At 35.0% G+C, this 22,494-nt stretch overlaps 2 protein-coding genes and 1 pseudogene across 2 annotated transcripts; all 3 read left to right on the top strand.

Annotated features, from left to right (window-relative positions):
• Nucleotides 1-1,367: 1,367 nt before the first annotated feature.
• LOC110657246 (probable protein phosphatase 2C 30) lies at nucleotides 1,368-3,396 on the top strand. Its single transcript, XM_021814393.2, has 4 exons — nucleotides 1,368-1,947; nucleotides 2,132-2,476; nucleotides 2,597-2,776; nucleotides 2,889-3,396. Exons 1-4 carry the CDS (start codon nucleotides 1,510-1,512, stop codon nucleotides 3,051-3,053), a joined length of 1,128 nt encoding a protein of 375 aa, XP_021670085.2. The 5' UTR covers nucleotides 1,368-1,509; the 3' UTR covers nucleotides 3,054-3,396.
• Nucleotides 3,397-5,897: 2,501 nt separating this feature from the next.
• On the top strand, nucleotides 5,898-18,251 carry LOC110657247 (clathrin heavy chain 1). Its single transcript, XM_021814394.2, has 30 exons — nucleotides 5,898-6,181; nucleotides 6,525-6,729; nucleotides 8,772-8,860; nucleotides 8,978-9,056; nucleotides 9,204-9,331; nucleotides 9,872-9,970; nucleotides 10,070-10,178; nucleotides 10,354-10,433; nucleotides 10,516-10,743; nucleotides 10,862-10,927; nucleotides 11,026-11,142; nucleotides 11,249-11,446; nucleotides 11,597-11,713; nucleotides 11,866-11,925; nucleotides 12,104-12,190; nucleotides 12,412-12,495; nucleotides 12,577-12,711; nucleotides 12,800-12,862; nucleotides 12,941-13,045; nucleotides 13,122-13,234; nucleotides 13,347-13,599; nucleotides 13,690-13,826; nucleotides 13,907-14,185; nucleotides 14,276-15,278; nucleotides 15,646-16,131; nucleotides 16,241-16,411; nucleotides 16,488-16,673; nucleotides 17,142-17,264; nucleotides 17,409-17,519; nucleotides 17,722-18,251. Exons 1-30 carry the CDS (start codon nucleotides 6,137-6,139, stop codon nucleotides 17,881-17,883), a joined length of 5,118 nt encoding a protein of 1,705 aa, XP_021670086.2. The 5' UTR covers nucleotides 5,898-6,136; the 3' UTR covers nucleotides 17,884-18,251.
• A 697-nt stretch (nucleotides 18,252-18,948) lies between these two features.
• LOC110657248 (GDP-Man:Man(3)GlcNAc(2)-PP-Dol alpha-1,2-mannosyltransferase-like) lies at nucleotides 18,949-22,481 on the top strand (annotated as a pseudogene).
• Nucleotides 22,482-22,494: the final 13 nt, after the last annotated feature.

The following is a 22,494-nucleotide window of genomic DNA, read 5'->3' on the forward strand; positions in this document are numbered from 1 at the left end:
ATATACCCAAATAACATTAGAAGTTTTCATATTCATGAGGCATAAACACACATCTATTTTCTATTCACGTCAAAGTAAAGATGAAATTTGGTCCAATAACTCAATTCATGGTAGCTTGGCAGGAACTATGATGAGGAGACTTCGATGATACGTGATTGTGGGACAATTGAGAATTGATAGCAATGTATACAACTCTCAATCATCACATTGCGTGAACATTCAAGATTCGCTTATGCAAGAAAGACAGAGAGGATTTGAAGGTAAACAGCCAAACGAGAGAATGAGTCTTCTTCACCAATAGACGTTGAGTTAGAAAATGAATATAAGAGAGAAGAACATAATAAAGAGGGAAGCAAAGAAGATGTGAACGGAGAATTAAAATCGATAAGAGTCTATAGGAAAAATTGAGAATAGATATGTAAATGAGAGAGAGCCAAATTATGTTAGGTATAAAACGATAGGAGCCAAAATATAAAACGACAAGTATTAAAAATTTAAATAATATCACCTTTTTTAGTTATTTTAAGGAATTTAATTGAATCAACCTAAAAATTGAAATTATCTAAAATTAAAAAATGAATCAAGCCATTTAGATTGAAAAATAAAATCGATTAAACTTAATTAATTTGATTGAAATGGAACACTAACTCCTATTAGTGACGGTTAAAAGAATTTGTTAATAATTTAAAAGATAATAATACTTGCAAGACTGAGTTTTGAAGAGTATTTCATGATTTGAAATTTATAAAAAAAATTAATTTACTTGTATTGTCCACTATTATGCATAGAAAATCGAATTTGAGCTATAATAATATTGAGCAAAGATTTACAAATTCAATTTCAACTTGTTTATTATGAAATTAATTTTTGTGTAAATTAATGAGTTCATTTTGTTCACTATTTTAATGTGGTGAGATTTCATAAAAGTTGTTTTCTTAAGAGCTACTTCTTCTTATTATTAATTTTTATTGTCTTTTCATTCATTCTTTAAAAAATAAATAAATAAAAAAGAAAAAGAAGAAAATTTATAGAAAGAGGGAGACCGAGTCTCCAACTAAGCGCCAGAAAATTAACGTGTTTGACCATTGAAAACGATTTAGTCCATAAACTTAAAATCATAAAATATAATTGAATCTTTATTTAGTACCAATTATCACTCTCGTTCAAAGCGCGTCTCATACACTCGACTACTTGCTCTAGCTCTTTTCTCCCGCGGTCAAGAGTCAAACCCCCACCCCCTTCACGCTCTGTATAATCTAAAAAAAATCAAACAGAGCTAAAAACAAGCCTTCCAGAATTCAACCCAGTTCCCCTTAAAGACGACGCCGTATCACCAATTCTTCCCATATATATGATGTTCCCGCTAATCTTCCGTTGAGCAATAATTACGTTTCCGCGTACTTTCTCCTCTCTCCGAAACCATAAAAACAGAAGAAGAAGAAGAAGGAGAAGAAGAGGAAGGCAGTCATCTGAAATTTTGTTGACTTTTGAAACCGAAATTAATCGGAGATGGCAGGTCCCGTGGCGGTACAGGTACCCAACTCGCCGATATTTTCATCGCCAAGAATCCCTTCCATCTTTTGCAAGCCATGTCCGTCGCCTAAAATCCATGGCTCACAATCACCTACGTCGTTATCATTACCATCATCTTCGTCTTCCCCTTCTGCGTCTCCAAGATCGCCTTTGGCGATTCGGGTAAATGAGAAAAGGTTGGAAGCGAATTCAGGTACGGTGTTGAAGAGGAAGAGGCCGGGGAGGATTGCTATTCCGGTGGTGACTGATGGATTTTGTGGATTTGGTTTGGAGACGCCGAGAAGAGAGGAGGAAAGGGTGGAGGTAATTGAGGCTGAAGGAGATGGGTATTCGGTTTATTGTAAACGAGGAAGGAGAGGGCTCATGGAGGATCGATACTCTGCTTTTGTTGATGTCAATGGAGATTCTAAACAGGTACCCTTTTTTAAAAATCTTTTTATGCTGGGTTTGTTGTTTGGTTTCTGAGAAAATGATAGAAAATAAAATGAATAAGGGAGATCAATTTATTTCAACAGAAAAGATGGGTTCTTATATGAATTCATTTTGGTATCTGATTTTATAATTTGGAATTGACGAGATAAAATTTGTGTGTTTGTAGGCTTTCTTCGGTGTTTTTGATGGGCATGGAGGCTCAAAAGCTGCGGAATTCGCCTCCAAGAATTTGGAGAAGAACATAATGGCAGCGGTAGCAAGCAGATGCGAAGAGAAAATGGGAATAGAAATGGCAATTAGAAATGGCTACTCGACTACAGACACAGAATTTCTAAAGCAAAGCGTTGGTGGTGGTGCTTGTTGTGTCACCGCAATGATTCACAAGGGCGACCTTGTGGTTTCCAATGCCGGTGACTGCAGGGCTGTTATGAGTCGCGGAGGAGTCGCTGAGGCTCTCTCCTCTGATCACCATCCTTCCAGGGAAGACGAAAGAGACAGAATTGAAGCCTTGGTAAGCAACCAATTTTCAACAACCTTCAAATACATGATCCCTGCTTATAACTATTGGCAAATGCAGTAGATTAGCCCACCCATTACTGATTTTTTTTTTCTTTGATGTTGGTTTTTGTAGGGTGGTTATGTGGATTGTTGCCATGGTGTTTGGAGAATACAAGGGTCTCTTGCTGTAACTAGAGGAATTGGAGATCGACATCTGAAACAATGGGTGATATCAGAACCCGAAACTAAAGTTTTAAAGATTAAGCCTGAGTGCGAGTTCTTGATCTTAGCCTCTGATGGCCTCTGGGACAAGGTAAAATTTTGTAATTTCTTATATAACTAGATTCAATTAGTCTGATTGTTTTGAAAGGTTTTCTTCTATTTGGGTTTAAATTTGATTTTTATTTTATCTTTTCCTTCTCCAGGTTGCAAATCAGGAGGCAGTAGATCTTGTTCGCCCTTTATGCATAGGTGTTGACAAGTCGGAACTGTTCTCTGCTTGTAAAAAGCTGAGTGAATTGTCATCAAGGAGGGGCTCAATTGATGATATAAGTGTGATGATAATCCAGTTAGGTAGTTTCAGTGTCTGATTTTTACTTCTAGTAGAGAAGGATTTTTGATGGAGATGGATGATTTTCGAGTCTCCTGCAAGTGTTATTTTTTTCTTTCTAAAGAAACTTGACAGCTACAGCAGTGTGCATGTCAGGCAGCTGATTTGAAATTTTACCCTTGTCATCTGGTTGGATGTTGGCGGCGGAGGTGGTGGTTGTAGCTGGTGATGATAGGGGAGGAGGAAAGATGATATTCCTTCTGTTTCAATTGAATCTGATGTATATAGGATTATAGACTAAAAATGGAAGCTCATCGGACTAGAAGTATATAATATCTACATTTTATATACAGAAAATTTTCATTTTTCTGTGTTGATTGTTACATTTGAGTACCATATTTGGTTTGTGGAGCTATTCCTGCATATCTGTGTGATCCTTTCACAGGCCTAGTGCTACGTATTTTTTTGTTTTTTTAATCTTGCAGAGTTCTTAAAATGAATATATATTTCCAATATAAGTAAAAATAAAATACAGTGCTAATTCTCAAGTTTATTTTTAAAATTTTTATGATAAATATTTTAAATTAAAATTATAACTAATTTTTAATAAATTTTAATTAATATATTTCAAGCAATATTCTTCTTATATCCTGGCAGTTCATGGTGACGTCTTTCGGCGCACGATGGCGCACTTTCTGCCAGTGGCCTACCACTACTTGGAGTTGACCTATAACAGTGCCATTTCGCATCTTCTTTTCAGAAGGTAGCGTTTGGTTGTGTGGGCGGGCACAGATCAGCCATAAATTTCAATAACTATCCTTTTCTTTTTTATATATCAATCATAAAATAATTTTAATTTTATACTATAATGCAATACTAAAAATGTAGTATCTAACTAGAATAATTTCACCTTTAAAAAATAATTATAATTATTTATATCATAATATTTTAAATTATCTATTTGAGTGTGTTATTTATAAACTGTTTAATAAGAATTAAAAAAATTTTATAATACAAAATTTTAAAATTTATAAAAATTTATGTTATATTTTTAAATTTAAAAAAAATTTATTTCAATCTTTAAAATTGAAGGACAACTTCAGAAACTTATCGCACAGGGCAGTGCACTGGCATTTGTTTTGTGTGGACATTGGACTTGGTCGGTCTTTTTTGGCAGCGGCTGGATTTTAACATTTGTTTTGAACATATGCTCATTTCAAATCAACGATTGGTACCATGTTTTCCAGATTTTTCTTCTCAAATTTCTTGGCTCTGGATCCCTTAAACTCCCTCAGGCTGCATCAACTTGGAAGCAGTAGGTAGCTACTGAGACTTTGATATGATTTTCATTTCTAAATTAAGCCAGTTTGATTCAAAATTAAATCGTCATCATAACTAAATGAAATTAAAATATAATGATTTTAGTATTATTGAGTTAAATTTGATTAATAAAGTATTAGCCGATTTATTTAAACAATTAATGTTAAAAATATAAATTATGATATTAATATAAACTGTAACCATTATTTATTTCTTCTCTAATTTATATACCCTTGATTATATATTATACTCAAATAAATTATCTTAATAAAATTTGCACTTATATGTAATTTAATAGTCAAATATTGTTAAATTCAAAAAGAGGGTTGGATAAATTTTGAATTAATTTATTTTTAATTTAAATTTATATTTACATATTAAAATAACTAGTGAAATTAATATTTTAATTCAATCACTTATATATACCATTTAATCCGTGTAGTTTTTCAATGCATATTAATTTTCTCAACATTCCCCTCAAACACAATTAACATCGTTGTCACTTAATAATTAATTAATAATAATTTAATACGGATCTAATTATATAACTTATGGATGGCCAAAATTTATAATCTAAATCGAACTTTAATATCATATTAATTTTAAAGAGAATATTATTCGAATTAATCAACTTGGGAGAAGTATTCCCAACAAATATTTATTTAATAACCATGACAGTAGTAATTTTATTAAATGAAAAATATATTAGACAACATATTTTGTCATTTTCTTAAATTGGAAAATAAAATAAAACATTTAAATATATTAAAAAATTTATAAATATATTACAAAAACATTCATTTCATTCTCAAACAATAAAAAATTAAAAAAATTAAATATGAAAAATTCTTACTTTATTCTTTCTTCTCTCAAACAAAATTGTTTGAACATAACACTTATTCATTTTATCTCTTAATTTTATAAAATTTTAAGTTTGAGTATTATTTTTTTATTTATAATTAAAAAATAAATAAACACTTGTTTTGTTTCCCCAAAGGAAGAAAAGAAGTATACTCTTCGCTTCCAGCCCATTGGGCCCTAGGAATAAGTCCTTCCATTTTTTAAGGAACAATGGGGAAGCAGGGAAATAAGGATTTTAGTTTTATTTTTTCATTTTTAAATAACATATAGAATAAATTAATATAAAATTTATTTATGAAATTCTATTAATTTTCGTAGATTTTTTATTGGATTATAATTAGTTTTATAAAATAAGAACAGGTATGCAAATTTGATTAAAAAATTGATTAAAGTAATTTAATTTTATTTTTCGAATAAATTTATTATTTTGGTTTTCATTATAAGAAATTTAAATAATTATAAATAAGTTGAGATTTATTAAAAAAGAATTCTTATTCCCGTTTTTCCATCTCGAGACAGGGCACGACAAATTACTGAAAGAAGAAGATTTTTACTATTTTATTAATGAATTAAAAAAAATGCTTAAAATTAATTTTTTAAAAATATTTAATTAATATAAAAATAATTTTTAATTAATATTTAAAATAATATTTGTAATAATCTTTCTTCTTCCTTTTTCTCATTTTTCTGCTTTATTAGATGAGATCTCTCTTCTTTCATCACATTCCTTGCCATTTTTCTCTTCCCTCTCTTCAACTAGTCTTCTCTTTAGATCTCTTCTTCTTCTTCTTCTTCACTGATTTCTAGGGTTCCTTCTGTGCTCTAGATCTCTTAGCTACTGGAATCACCTCTCTATTGCTGTTGACTTTCTCTCAAATAGGCGGTTCGACTCCGATCACAGATCTGATTCGCCGATTCTGAGCTCTCGATCTCTTCCTCAACATGGCGGCCGCTAACGCCCCAATCGCTATGAAGGAAGTCTTAACTGTGAGTTCCCTTTCAATCAGCTCCTCTCTTTACTTTACTCGAATTATTTTTAGAAATTGGGCTAATGTTCAGATCAATTGTTGGTGCAATCCTCTTACCTATTTGGTAATTTCGCTTGATTTGTCACGTAAACTGTGTTCATAGAACTTAGCTGGTATTGTAGTTTTTGTGGATCTGATTTGTGTGTTGCATCTTCAGATCTGTTAATTGTTTTGTTTTCAAAACACTTTAGTTTTGTGTTAAAATTCTTTAATTTCGCTCTTTTTTTTTTGATGATAAAGTGAGGGTGTGGTGATTTATCAAGTGTGATGTGAATTGGTCTGATCCGTGTGTTTGTTTTCAGTTGCCGAGCATTGGGATCAATCCCCAGTTCATCACTTTTACAAATGTCACAATGGAATCGGACAAGTATATATGTGTACGGGAAACGGCTCCACAGAATAGTGTTGTGATTGTGGATATGAATATGCCAATGCAGCCATTGAGGCGGCCTATTACTGCAGACTCGTCGCTCATGAATCCAAATTCTAGAATCCTTGCCCTGAAAGGTAGGTTATTGGATTATGATTTAAATGACTTGGTGATTCTGTGCGATTATGATCTATCAAACATGCTATTGTCATGATCTACATTGACTTTATTAAGCATATTGGGTTTGAGCTAAATGCATTAGTTGTCACTTTGCCTGGTTTGTAGATAGTTACTTTTTATTGCAGCGCATGATATCGGATGCAATATATTCCATCGTTATAATCTTCACTTCCATTCATTCACATGCAAAGTAAACTAATAGGATGGAAATTGCTTTTTGTGCATTTTCCACCTCCATTTCTTGCATTTTCATTTCAGCTCTATTTTTGCCTAGTCACAATAGCAACTATTTTTGTCATTGGCTATGTTGTGTTATAAAATTTCAAATCACTACATTATCATATGGACTTACTGCCCAAATAGGATTTTTTTTTAATATAAATTTACATTGTTGTGTTAGTCTTTCTAATAATGCCATTATTTAGTGGTTTGTATTTTGTAAGAAAATATGTTTCTGAGCCATATGCATGAAGTGGAAGCTCAATGTTTATGGTTTTCTACCCACGGTGCATGATGGGATTTTTGTATATCCAATAAGACACATTCATACCTTAAATTAGTGGGATAAATACAAAAGAAGTCTTTAAGTATGATCAACTTCTGTCCCATAGCTTAAAACGTTATGATTTAAATCCTAAACAATTTAAAAATTTCAATTCAATTCCTGTTTAAGTTTTTCCCTCTTTACTTAACTGAACTCAACTAAACTTTTATTCAAAAAATTTATAGGGGTCGGCTATCTGGATTCTCTTTCTTCACTTTAAACGATTTTTTTGTTAAATCCTTGGAAATGTGTAATGCTTTTAGGTCATGTTGTACTACTCTTCTCCAAGTCAGCTTAGGTTTACCTCTTCTTTTCTTTCTATCCTCTAAACCAATGTGCTCTACTTGTCTAACTGGAGCCTCCGTATGTCTACGCTTCACATGACCATATCACCTCAATCTCCCTTCTCTTGACTTATCCTCATTTGACAACACTCTTACCTTTTCTCTAATACTTTTATTATGGACTTTATCTAGTCTACCTTTTTTCCCCTTTAAATGTCAATATTTTCTCCCACATATTCATCGTTTAGAACGAGTTTTTAAGTTCCATTTTCATGACAACAATTTCTCCCATCCACCTTATGGTTATAATTATGTTAAAACTAAAAATTGTTATTATGTCATTAAAATTTAACTATTTCTCAGAGTAATAGTTTTGTATATGCAAATTAAAGCTTGTTCTAGTTAATAATATTTTATTGAAATATCTAATATTACAAGACTTGATGGAGAAGATTTTTCTGTTTCATGGTGTCAGAATTGGCCAATTAAATTGGTGGTATCTCACTGTATGACAATGTGAAGTTTGTTCATTATATTTAAGGAATAATTCAGTGTGGCAGGTGCTTATGAGAACAATCAGTGGCTGATCCAGCAAACATGTGATATTATCCATGCAACACACACACACACACACACACACACACACACACATAATGAGGGGGTCAATTGACCCCTCATTTTACAAGCTACATCTGCCACTGAGAACAGTGCACCTTGCACTCACAAACATGTGATATTATCCATGCAAATAGCTTTTAGTTTCCACGTGTGATTACAAGGTGCACATGAAAATAGTGCACTGATGAAACCATTAAATCCTCATTATATTTTAATTGGCATAGTGTCAATGATGATGATAATAATGGTGATAATAATGAAATGTTTTTGTGACCATCAATATTATTTTAAGTTGATTTCTTCACACTTCCATCATATGTGGATTACTGTAGTTCTATGCCTTTCAATGGTTATTGTTCAATAACTATTTAGAAAATATTTTTTTACAGCTTCTGACAAGTGTGGGGTATTTGTTTTCTGTACCCTTTTTGGTGCTACAATTTCAATATTTTCTATGCACGTGATGAGTGTATATGTATACATACAATTGAAAATGCATACAATATGTATATATTTATGCTGGCACTTCTGCTGATGTTTTCTTTTCTCAAAGCCCAACTCCCGGGAACTACTCAGGATCACCTACAGATATTTAATATTGAAATGAAAGCAAAAATGAAATCACACCAGATGCCTGAGCAGGTATAGCTGCTTTTTATTTATTTATTTAAGGAAAAAGCAAGTATTATGTTGTATTACACTGAGGTTGTGGTAATTATGTTATCTGATCTAAAGTGAGTCTCTTTGCTTCATGCATAGGTTGTCTTTTGGAAGTGGATAACCACAAAGATGTTAGGCTTGGTCACACAGACCTCAGTTTACCATTGGTCAATTGAAGGCAAGATTCATTTTGTATTTCTAACTTCATGGCATCTTGGATTTATACTTATTTGGCTTCTCAAGTCTGTGTTCCATTTTTTTTTTCTGTCTCCCAGGATCTCTTTTTCCTTATTTTTACTTAAATCTCACTATATCTTAAATGCAGGTGATTCTGAACCTGTCAAGATGTTTGATAGAACAGCTAATCTGGTGAACAATCAGATAATTAACTACAGATGTGACCCTTCAGAGAAGTGGTTGGTTCTGATTGGTATAGCTCCTGGTTCACCTGAGGTATGTGGCCTTTATCTTAATTATTATCCGAAGTTCCTTAAACTATGATATTCCTTTTCATGAGGGTGATACTTTACCTTTATGTAAGGAGAATTTTTATGCTTTCATTTTTAAGAAGAAACTTGTAGCTGCAAAATATAGGTTTACGATAGTAGTGTTTATTTTGCATGCTTGGGACAGTAGTGGCTGAGTGACCCTGTAGTGATGCCCAAGCAGTGCTAAACGTTCCTTGACTTGTTTAGCCAATTTAGTGTAGTGTCCAGATCTAAACTGCCAGGCTTAATTTCTGTGAATTGGTAATAGAGTTCCAGTTTAGGGTTTTAAGTTTTAACTGTTGTTTGGTCATTCTACCTCTTTGTTGCAAGTACCTATTTCACTTGTTGCAACTTGCAACAGTCATTTTACATGTCTATACATATTTATTTTCTTATATCCTGTAGTCTGTTAGATGGAGCCCTTGGTACAGTTTATTTTGTACATATTTGTAGTGCTATCCCAGTGGTGTTATGATTTTGATTTCCTAGTCTATATTGTTTACAGAGGCAACAACTGGTTAAAGGGAACATGCAACTTTTCTCTGTGGATCAGCAGCGTAGTCAAGCTCTTGAAGCTCATGCTGCATCATTTGCCCAATTTAAGGTGTGGAGATTTCTCTAGGCTATAATGTGCTCCTAGTTTTTGGCATTTGAAGTTTTGCAATAATGAGGGTTTCTGCATGTCTTTGTTTGTCTGAAACAGGTTCCTGGAAATGAGAATCCTTCCATTCTTATTTCTTTTGCCACAAAATCTTTCAATGCTGGGCAGATTACATCGAAGTTGCATGTCATTGAACTTGGTGCTCAACCAGGTCAACTTTTTTATTCATTCTTTGAAAAGTGTTATGCTCACTGATTGGATGTAGTTTGCTGTTTTTGATTATGATGATTAATGAGTCTTTTTAAAGTTATCCTGTAACTATTATATTGCACTTGTGAGTTTTGAATGGGATTGTTCCTATTCTAATATTGGAATCGTATTAGCAGGGAAGCCATCATTTACAAAGAAACAGGCTGATCTTTTCTTTCCTCCAGACTTTGCTGATGACTTTCCTGTTGCAATGCAGGTGTGCCTGTTGCTGATTTTTCTTAAACCTCAATATAGTAGTTTGCTATCTATGTATTAAGTCCTGAATATTTTAATTGCAGATATCCCACAAATACAGTTTGATTTATGTGATCACCAAGCTTGGGCTGTTATTTGTTTATGACTTGGAGACAGCTACTGCTGTATACAGAAATAGAATCAGTCCCGATCCAATATTTTTGACAGCTGAAGCTTCGTCGGTTGGGGGTTTTTATGCCATTAATAGGCGGGGCCAGGTGTTGCTAGCGACTGTGAATGAAGCAACAATTGTACCTTTTGTTAGTGGCCAAGTACGTTCATAGATTTGCTTACCCACCACCCACCCCCCCACCCCCATCCCTTTTCTGTTGCTGCATCTAAATGATGAGTTGTGTGTTCATAATGTTAATATGAAAATTGTTGTTACAGTTGAATAATTTGGAGCTTGCTGTCAATCTTGCCAAAAGAGGAAACCTTCCTGGTGCAGAGAATTTGGTAAAGCAAAATCCTTTTTAGTTATTTTCTTAGTGTTATTTATGTTGCTTTTTCTTGTTCAGTGGGAACTCAACTACTTGCTATCTTGGATATCTCAGGTTGTTCAGCGTTTCCAAGAGCTGTTTGCTCAAACGAAGTATAAAGAAGCAGCTGAGCTTGCTGCAGAGTCTCCACAAGGAATTCTTCGAACGCCCGACACAGTTGCCAAGTTTCAGGTTTTCATTTTGTTTTTGATTCTTATATTGGTGTTGACTTCGCTTCTGCCTGATTTTCATTATGTTTTTTACTCTTAGCTGATTCTATCTGTTTCAAAATTTGTAGAGTGTTCCTGTGCAAGCTGGGCAAACACCTCCTTTACTGCAGTACTTTGGGACGCTTCTCACTAGAGGAAAGCTTAATGCATTTGAATCATTGGAATTATCACGCCTTGTTGTCAATCAAAATAAGAAGAATCTTTTAGAGAATTGGTTGGCAGAGGACAAGTTGGAGTGCAGTGAAGAACTTGGAGACCTTGTGAAGGTTTGATTTGCACTGTTTTGGAAATTACTTGGGTCCTTATAATACTGAATTTTAATAAAAAAAGCCCAAGTTTCTAATCATCAAATTCCACCTACTGTATTTTTTCATGGATTTTTATATATGGTACTGGTGATGCTGTTGCCGCTGTAGACTGTTGACAATGACCTTGCGCTAAAAATATATATCAAAGCTAGAGCTACTCCAAAGGTTGTTGCGGCTTTTGCTGAGAGGAGGGAGTTTGACAAAATTTTGATTTACTCAAAGCAGGTAATGAGATTTTTTGTTTGATCAATTGTATGGCCTCTTCAATGCATGCCTGCTATATTTATGCAAATCTGAGCTCTTTACTAGTTATAATCTCTCTCTGTTTGTTGATGAGTTATGGTTGAGACTGTATTTGTGGTTTTCTGTTGTTTTAGGTTGGTTATACCCCTGATTATTTGTTCCTTCTGCAAACAATTCTCCGTTCGGATCCTCAGGTATCTTACATCAGCAAGTTAATAAAAATTTTGTAGTACGTATCTTGGTGAAGTAAAAAACCAGTTACTTATGGCAACTATAAATATTTTAGGTTGATATAATTTTTTTAGCTGGATTTCTTTTTTTTTTTTTTTGGATCCGATACATTATAAAATTTCCATTGGAATTTTACTACAGGGAGCAGTGAATTTTGCTTTGATGATGTCTCAAATGGAGGGAGGTTGTCCTGTTGATTACAATACCATCACTGATCTGTTTCTTCAGGTAGAGTCATTATTAATGCTTCTGTTAGTATCTTGATTTATAATAACAAGTTTAATGCATTTTGATTGAATATTAATTAATCTTTGCTGACATGCTACGGTTAATAGGGCAAGAAATTTTATTTGCGACTTGACACCATTATGAAATGCAAGAAATTAAGTAAATTTTTATCATGTGTTGATTTATTTTCAATTTTAATATATAGTTCCTTCTTAATTCAGAGAAACCTGATTCGTGAGGCAACAGCTTTTCTGTTGGATGTTTTGAAGCCAAATTTACCTGAACATGGTTTTCTGCAAACAAAGGTTATTTATTGTTACTTTTTTGGATGAGATTATACAATTTCCACTGTCATGTTCAACTTCCTGATTTTTGCTTTTCCGTAGGTCCTAGAAATCAATTTGGTAACATTTCCTAATGTGGCTGATGCTATTCTAGCCAATGGAATGTTCAGCCACTATGATCGCCCTCGAATTGCTCAATTATGTGAAAAAGCTGGTCTATACATCAGAGCCCTGCAAGTAATATGGCTTGTTTCGTTCTTATATTGCTTTCTTTTTCACATGAATTGTTATTATTCCTCTAGTTAATACTTACTAATTTGTGCAGCATTATTCGGAGTTGCCAGATATTAAACGTGTCATTGTTAATACACATGCAATAGAGCCACAGGTGCATTTTGTTGAATGGTTTTTTCTCGTTTGAGGAATGGAAAATATGGGATTGTTAATGGAAAGTAGTTTGTTACAGGCACTCGTAGAGTTTTTTGGTACTCTTTCACGAGAATGGGCTTTGGAGTGCATGAAGGATCTTTTAATGGTGAATCTAAGAGGCAACCTTCAGATAATTGTGCAGGTATGAAATTCTTCTTGTTTGATAAGTTAATAATTTTAGCATGTTGTGCTAGGCTAACTCAAGTGCATCCTTGCAGACTGCCAAGGAATATTGTGAGCAGTTGGGTGTTGATGCATGCATAAAACTTTTTGAGCAATTCAAGTCCTATGAAGGGCTTTACTTTTTTCTTGGGTCATATTTGAGTTCAAGGTATTTTTTTATCTTTAAATAATAGACCTTTTCTTTTGTTTTATGTCCCATTTTGATAATTTAAAATCTGATTTAATTTATTTTTTATTGTTTTCCTTGGGTTATTGGACAGTGAGGATCCTGATATACACTTCAAGTACATTGAGGCAGCTGCTAAAACTGGACAAATAAAGGAGGTTGAACGTGTTACTAGAGAATCGAATTTTTATGATGCTGAAAAGACGAAGAACTTTCTGATGGAGGCCAAACTTCCAGATGCTAGGCCTCTGATTAATGTTTGTGATCGATTTGGTTTTGTGGCTGATCTCACACACTACCTCTATTCAAACAATATGCTTCGTTATATTGAAGGTTATGTTCAGAAGGTATGCGAGTTAATGCTTTGAACACACACAATTACTTATTAACCATCTTTTATGTGTACTCAATTTTTTGAGTCTTGAACCTCTTGATAGGTGAACCCAGGTAATGCACCTTTAGTTGTGGGGCAGTTGCTGGATGATGAGTGCCCTGAAGACTTCATTAAGGGCCTGATTCTTTCTGTTCGTTCTTTGCTTCCTGTTGAGCCCCTTGTGGAAGAATGTGAGAAGAGGTAATTCCTAGTCTGCTCATGCTTCCTGGTTCTTGTTGCATTCTAATTCCTCGTTCTCATGTTTTTCTTGTGGTTTGCAGAAATCGACTTCGTTTGCTCACTCAGTTCTTGGAGCATCTTGTAAGTGAGGGGAGCCAAGATGTACATGTCCACAATGCTCTGGGTAAAATCATTATTGATAGCAATAACAATCCAGAGCACTTCCTCACTACCAACCCTTACTATGATTCCCGGGTTGTTGGCAAGTATTGTGAGAAACGTGATCCCACTCTGGCTGTTGTGGCTTACCGGAGAGGACAATGTGATGATGAGCTGATTAATGTAACTAATAAAAATTCTTTGTTCAAATTGCAAGCAAGGTTTGTGATTTGTTTAGTTCTAGATATTGTTTGTTTTGGAAGCAAATATTTCATATGCTGAGGTTTATGTATTGGTTACTTCCTTTGCAGGTATGTGGTTGAAAGGATGGATGCTGATCTTTGGGAGAAAGTTCTTAATCCTGAGAATGAATATAGAAGACAGCTCATTGATCAGGTTGTATCTACTGCTTTGCCTGAAAGCAAGAGTCCTGAACAAGTTTCTGCAGCAGTTAAGGCTTTCATGACTGCTGATCTACCCCATGAATTAATTGAGCTTCTTGAAAAGATTGTGCTTCAAAACTCTGCATTCAGTGGAAATTTCAATCTGCAGAATCTACTTATCTTGACCGCCATTAAGGCGGATCCATCTAGAGTTATGGATTACATTAACAGATTGGACAATTTTGATGGACCTGCTGTTGGGGAAGTGGCCGTGGAAGCCCAACTATACGAGGAAGCATTTGCAATTTTCAAGAAATTCAACTTAAATGTTCAGGCTGTAAATGTCCTACTGGACAATATTCAAAGCATTGATCGTGCAGTGGAGTTTGCATTCCGAGTTGAAGAAGATGCAGTTTGGAGTCAGGTGGCAAAGGCTCAACTCAGGGAGGGGCTGGTGAGTGATGCAATTGAGTCCTTTATTCGTGCAGATGATGTTAGTCAATTCCTGGAGGTCATTCGTGCTGCTGAGGATGCAAATGTCTATCATGACTTGGTGAGGTACCTCCTGATGGTCAGGCAGAAAACAAAAGAACCCAAGGTGGACAGTGAACTTATTTTTGCATATGCAAAGATCGATAGGCTAAGTGACATTGAGGAATTTATTCTCATGCCAAATGTGGCTAATCTCCAAAATGTGGGTGATCGTTTGTTTGATGAAGCTCTATATGAGGCTGCAAAAATTATATTTGCATTTATATCAAACTGGGGCAAGTTGGCTAGCACACTTGTGAAGCTGAAACAGTTCCAAGGTGCTGTTGATGCAGCACGAAAAGCCAATAGTGCAAAGACATGGAAGGAAGTTTGTTTTGCTTGTGTTGATGCTGAGGAGTTCCGTTTGGCTCAGATCTGTGGCCTTAACATTATTATTCAGGTGATTCATTACATTCTATTGCTAATTGTATGGTTGACTTGACTTTAGATATGCAATTTTGGTTTTGGAGCTTGAAGCTTTTGAAATGCTACATTGAAGTCTGAGAATCTTCCTTACATGAAGTTGGAGGTCATCTTAAATTTTATTGTGTGTATGTGTTTTTTTTTTTTTTTTAAAGAAATTTTATGTCTCTTATGACTTAAGAGGCTCTCTAATATATATATATATATATATATATATATATATATATATATATATATATATATATATTTTTCTGGCTTTCTGCAAATTCATTTGGTATTTTTTACATTTGCCCTGCTATGTGCATTCTATTAATCAATTGTGTGGTATGTTGTGAATTTTGTAGGTGGATGATTTGGAAGAGGTCAGTGAATATTACCAGAACAGAGGATACTTCAATGAGTTAATCTCTCTTATGGAGAGTGGCTTAGGGTTAGAACGTGCACATATGGGCATTTTCACGGAGTTGGGAGTGTTATATGCAAGATATCGTCCTGAGAAGCTTATGGAACACATTAAATTGTTCTCAACCCGCCTCAATATTCCGAAGCTCATACGGGCTTGTGATGAACAACAGCATTGGAAGGAACTTACCTATTTGTACATCCAATATGATGAATTTGATAATGCTGCAACCACCATAATGAACCATTCCCCTGAGGCATGGGATCACATGCAATTTAAAGATGTTGCTGTCAAGGTTGCAAATGTGGAGCTATATTATAAGGCGGTTCATTTCTACCTGCAAGAGCACCCAGACCTTATCAATGATCTTCTCAATGTGCTGGCACTCCGTGTGGACCATACCCGTGTTGTTGACATTATGCGGAAGGTCTGTCTTTGTGCTGTCACATGATATTTTTAAAATTAGTTGAATGATGTTTTTTTTCTCATGGTTCTAACTCGTTTGAGGTTATTCAATATTCCTTTGTGGTGTTCAGGCTGGTCACCTTCTTCTAGTGAAGCCATATATGGTTGCTGTTCAGAGCAATAACGTGTCTGCTGTGAATGAGGCTTTGAATCAAATTTATGTAGAGGAGGAAGACTATGAAAGATTGCGTGAATCAATTGATATGCATGACAATTTTGATCAGATTGGCCTTGCACAGAAGGTTAAATTTTTTGTTTTTCCCTATTGTTAATAAGAGGATGACTGTCTGAAATTACAACCTGTATTAATTTGAGCAGATTGAGAAACATGAACTACTTGAAATGAGACGTGTTGCTGCATACATCTACAAGAAGGCAGGAAGATGGAAGCAATCCATTGCATTGTCAAAGAAAGACAACCTCTACAAAGATGCTATGGAGACGGCATCACAATCTGGAGACCGTGAACTTGCAGAAGGGTTGCTTGTTTATTTCATTGAACAGGTACTACTAATAACAGCCTAAAATTGACATTTTCTCCAAGACAAATGAGATGGCCCATAGCTACTATTAATCGTTTGTCTTAAAATATAATTCCCCTTGGGTTGTTGTGCCCCTTTTATGAACGATAATATGATTTCTTGGTTACTTATGAAAGATGGGCATCAAGCTTGCTTGTGTTGCTGGTGGAGCGATGGTTGTCACAAACACAGACTCATGATACTTTTCTTGTTGAGCTGTAATGTTAAACTTTAACTGGCTCCATAGCATGGATATCCTTGTGTTGAGGCTTGTGGCATAGAGGATTACTAATAATTTGTTTTAGAATGTTGGTAGTTGTATTGGTTTATTAGTTCTTCTTTTCTTTGATTGTGTTATCATTGAGTCTACTTTCATTTTTGTTATTTGGGATGTTTATGAATTTTTTTTAATTGACTGGTTTAATGTATGTATAATTTTTTAATTGTGCAGGGCAAGAAGGAATGTTTTGCATCATGCCTCTTTGTTTGTTATGATTTGATTCGGGCAGATGTTGCTCTTGAACTTGCCTGGATAAATAATATGGTTGACTTTGCCTTCCCATACCTGCTGCAGGTGATTTCTTAGTTTCATCTTGCCATATATTTGCTATCTACGTACTGTGAGGGAGCCTATCTTGCTCTGCAGATTGGCCTCACATCAAGGATGTTTGAATCTTATGTTTGATGATTAACTTCCCTCTATTTCATTTCCTTGTAGTTTATCCGGGAATACGTAGGCAAAGTTGATGAACTTGTCAAAGACAAAATTGAGGCACAGAAAGAGGTCAAGGCTAAAGAGCTAGAAGAAAAAGAGGTTATTGCTCAGCAGGTAATTTGTTATAGTGAATTTTTTATTGCTTTAGACGGGTATGATGTGAGGGGTTTCTGCTGTGCTTGTGTGATATAAAGTAAATATGGCTGAAAGTTTCTAGTCCTACTTTTACATTTCTGGGCCAGATGTTTTACTTTGCTCTTTGCAGTATTTTATTGTTATGAGCAGTATGTTAATGGATATGCTTGATGTGTTGCAGAACATGTATGCCCAGTTACTTCCTCTTGCGTTGCCTGCACCTCCAATGCCAGGCATGGGTGGACCAACTATGGGTGGAGGTTTTGCACCACCACCACCAATGGGTGGAATGGGAATGCCTCCAATGCCACCTTTTGGCATGCCGCCAATGGGTAGCTATTGATATGCTGGTGGCCTTTTTTGTAGAATTTAGCTTTGAATCGAAGTTGCTTATGAAGGACATGCAAGGTCGGGCTTTACCCTTTGGTGGTCTTTCGGTGCCTTCATTCCTTTTTGTGTTTGTTTTGATGGGATGAATGAAGGTCTATTTGAAATAATGCCATTTTTCATTTTTATGTTTAGGTGTGTGGATATGTGTTGTAATATTCTTTTGATAGGGGAGGCATTTTTTGGCTGCTGTTAGTGGGGTAGCCGAGGATTTCCTGTATTTGTATTTTTTATTTTTATTTTTGCTTGCAGTCTAGGAACTAGACGAGTATAGTACAAAATGTTTTATAGCCATCATAATGCACCAACTCGATCGTTTATGTCTTTTGGTTTCATAGCACCGTTCTCCTTGTGCATTTTATTATTTTCATTTTCATTTTGGTGGGCAGCTGTATTTTGTTTTTCACTCCTGATGTTGGAAGTAGATGGGAGTGTAAATGGGCCGACTGCTAGATTATTTGCATTACTATTTATTATTCTTTTGCTATGCCATGTTAAACAAAAATTAAGAAATAATCCATTTATTATTTTGAAGGAACATGTAATAATTAATGATCATTGCCTAATTACTTAGTCCAGTAACGAAGATGTATTAAAAAAAATTTGATGACAGCTGGGTAATATCTCCATCGGCTTAAGATTGAACTAAATTAATTGATTTTAATAAATTTATATTAATTAATTTTGATCTGATCTTCAATGGAATCGTGGACGTTTCAAGTAATGCAAACTTTTAGAAGCAGCAATTGCATGTTCTGTTGACATCTTTTTCTCTCTTCTTCCTCTTGTACCCCTCTTCCGTGTGAAGTCCTCATCGAAATCTTTTTTTTATTTTTTTATATTGTGAAGCTTCATTTTCTTTAAGATGATGAATAACGAAAGTATGGAAGTGAAATCGTTTGATTTTATGATTTCACAAGAACAATAAAAAAAATTGTATTGAAGAATTTAAATCGTAACCTTAAAGTGAAAGTGAGCTGTTGAATTTAAATTGTAACCTCAATTGATTGATACTAAGAATCCCTGTAAAAGATTTCTAGGGAAGATTTTATTGCATTGCCAGAAATCTAATGATAAATATTTTTCAATGGATTTTTATTTTTATTTCACATTTAAATATAATAAATAATTTTATCCTAAAAAAATGTTTTGAAAACGAACGGAGCAAGGCCAGTGGTGCCTTCATATGGTACAAAACCCAGCTGGTTCTTCTCTGCGTCATCATCTAATTGATCTCTTTCTCCTCATTCTTCCTAATGGAAAATGGGATTTTCCTTCTCATTGTCCCTCTTTTCACTGCTATATTAACCTTAATCTTGACCTTCACTTCCCAGATAATCAATGGCAGAACGAACAGAAAGCGTGCTGTTGGCTTCTTCCATCCCTTCACAAACGACGGTGGCGGTGGAGAGAGAGTCCTCTGGTGCGCTGTTAAAGCAATCCAAGAAAAAAGCCCTGATCTTGACTGTGTGATTTACACCGGGGATCACGATGCCTCCCCTCACTCGCTGACAGCTCGCGCCACCGATCGCTTCGGTGTCAACTTGGTTTATCCACCGATGGTACCCGCCTACGCTTAATGGGTTTGTTTTGTTCGATTTATAGAATCAATATTTGGGAATTTTGAATGATGTTCTTTTTTGCCTTTTGGGGTTTTCGGTTGTTTGATTCTGTGTGAATGCTTGCTTGCTTGTTTGCTTTAGGTGTTGCATCTGTAAAAAAGGAAATGGGTAGAAGAAACTAGTTATCCTCGCTTCACCATGATTGGTCAGAGCTTGGGTTCGATTTATCTTTGCTGGGAAGCTTTAAGCAAGTTTACTCCTTCGTATTATTTTGATACTAGTGGCTATGCTTTCACTTGTCCACTTGCTCGGATTTTTGGTTGCAAAGTTGTTTGTTACACGCATTATCCTACTATCAGTTTAGATATGACTTCTCGTGTTCGTGATCGGAATTCAATGTACAACAATGATGCCTCAATTTCCAGGAGGTTAGAGTTTTGCAGTTTTCTATGTGTGGTTAGACAATAAGGTTTATCAGAATTTGGGAGATGATTGTTGTTAATTTTTTAGATGGACTTGGATTATTTGGGTCTAGATTGAGCTATTACTCGAGTTGGCTAACTACATCAAATGATTGTGTTAAAAAGGATAACTTTTCACCTTCAAGTTCATTTCAGTTCACCCATTTGCCTTCACCGGGATTGATGCTCATTGAGCTTTAGCCTTTGCTTTATTTGTGGAGAATTTAGGCAAACATTTTCAAATTAAGGAGGATAAAGTTTTCCTGGGTCTGTTCACTAAAGTTCATTGTAACAATAGAAAAATGAAGAGAACAATAACCCTCTGTATAAGAAAAGATCAAGGGAAAAAAAATTTTCAATCTGGAATTGTTTTCTGTTGTATCAACTATAGCTTACATTGATCTTGTAGATTTTCTTTTATTAAGGAGCTTCACATCTCAGTTTTTCTATTTTATACAGTTTCTAAAGGATTCTTTTCATGCAGCAGTGGTTGGTTATCACAGTGCAAAATCATCTACTATACATTCTTTAGTTGGATGTATGGGTTTGCAGGCTCTTGTGCTGACCTTGCAATGGTTAACTCTTCTTGGACACAGTCTCACATTGAAAGGCTTTGGAGAATTCCAAAACGAACCAAGCGAGTTTATCCTCCTTGTGATACGTCAGTGCTTCCGGTTTGTAATATAGTGTTTCTTCAATCTTTATGGTATTTACATAAACTATCAAGAGTCATATCTCTCCCTCTCTCTCTCTCTCTCTCCCTCTCTCTCAATCACACGCGCGCGCGCGCGAAGTGCCAGCTCTGCACCTTTGGGATTCCATTCCTGACAATGTTACTATTGCACCGAGCTGTGGCCTCCCAGTTTGTCTATTATGTCAAAAATAAATTTTTGTGCTTGAAATATTATGCTGAACATTTATTTTGGCTGGGTTGTCTTGAATTCTTTTGGAAGCCCTGATGTCATGACTCGAGAAGCCTTGAAAAAAGTGAAATTTATCTATATTAAAATGGTTGTGTTCTAGTTCGAACATTATATTCAACATGCTGTGTTCCTCTATGGAAAATATTTTTTGTAGCTTGCTTGCTTTGTGCATTGTGAATTATTTTTTGTCACTGTTCATGCTAGCATGTGAGCTGGTCAGGTTTTTTGAATCCATCTCTAGATGCTATATAACTCATTTTCTGTCACAAAATTTTTCACATCTGAGCCTAACAAGTTAAAAGTTCAAAACAGGCGCTTCCTCTGGAAAGGCCAGCAAAACCTCCAATATGTATGTCAGTTGCTCAATTTCGTTCTGAGAAGGTGGGCCTATTTATATAGAACTTATGAATGCAAAGTACTGCTGTTTAAGTGGCTCATATCTGGTGCCTTATTTTGATACATCAGCCCTTTATAACTAGTTTTTCATGACAGGCACATCCTCTCCAACTTGAGGCTTTTTCAGTTGCCATTAGAAAGCTAGATCCTAACTTGCCAAGACCTAAGCTGCAGTTTGTGGGTAGTTGTCGAAACCAGTGGGATGAAGAAAGACTACAGAAGTTAAAGGACAAAGCAGTTGAACTGAAGGTGGATGAGGATGTGCAATTCTATAAAAATGTGATGTACAGGTCTGTAAACATTGTGTCTTTGAACTATCATGGTAATACTAGTGTACATTTGTATCCTCACTTTGCACCTTTTCCATTTGTAGGGACTTGATGAGTGTTTTGGGAGATGCCATTATCGGAATGCATTCCATGACAGACGAACACTTTGGAATCAGTGTTGTGGAGTATATGGCAGCAGGCGCCATACCAATTGGTGGGCCATTTGTAATTGATTTTCATTTACATGTAGATAATTTCTTTTCTGCTATTAAATGTTTAATGTACCAATTGAGGATAAGTTGAGAGGAGGGAGATTGATGTGATTTGATCATGTGAAGCGTAGATATACGGAGGCTCCAGTTAGATAAGTAGAGCAAATTAGGGTAGAGGATTGAAAGAAAAGAATGGATAGATCTAAACTGACTTGGAGGAGATTAATACAACATGACCTAAAAGCATTACATATTTCTGAGGATTTAATCCAAAATCGTAAAGAGAATCTATATAGCCGACCCCAAAGGCTTAGTTGAGTTTAGCATTAAATGCTTAATGTGAATGAATTGATCATGCTCCTCATTTTGTTTGACTTCTCAGCTCATAATTCTGCTGGCCCAAAGATGGACATTGTTTTGGAAGAAGATGGGCAGAAAACTGGATTTCTTGCCCAGAATGTGGAAGAATTTGCAGATGCTATCCTGAAGGTGTTAAGAATGCCAGAAACTGAGAGACTCAAGATGGCTGCAGCTGCAAGGAAACGGGCGAGCAGGTTTTCTGACCAAAGATTTTATGAGGATTTCAAAGCTGCAATTCGACTAATACTAAACCATGATTCTAGATGACGAACTAGCAATTGGAACTAATGTAACACACTTGTAAATGTAGAGCAGAGTTTTTTTTTTTTATATAAAATAAAAAAATAAATAATAATAAATGTATAGTGTTAGATTTGTGTATTT

Source organism: Hevea brasiliensis, chromosome 14 (genome assembly GCF_030052815.1).
Source record: "Hevea brasiliensis isolate MT/VB/25A 57/8 chromosome 14, ASM3005281v1, whole genome shotgun sequence".
NCBI classification, from domain to species: Eukaryota; Viridiplantae; Streptophyta; class Magnoliopsida; order Malpighiales; family Euphorbiaceae; genus Hevea; species Hevea brasiliensis.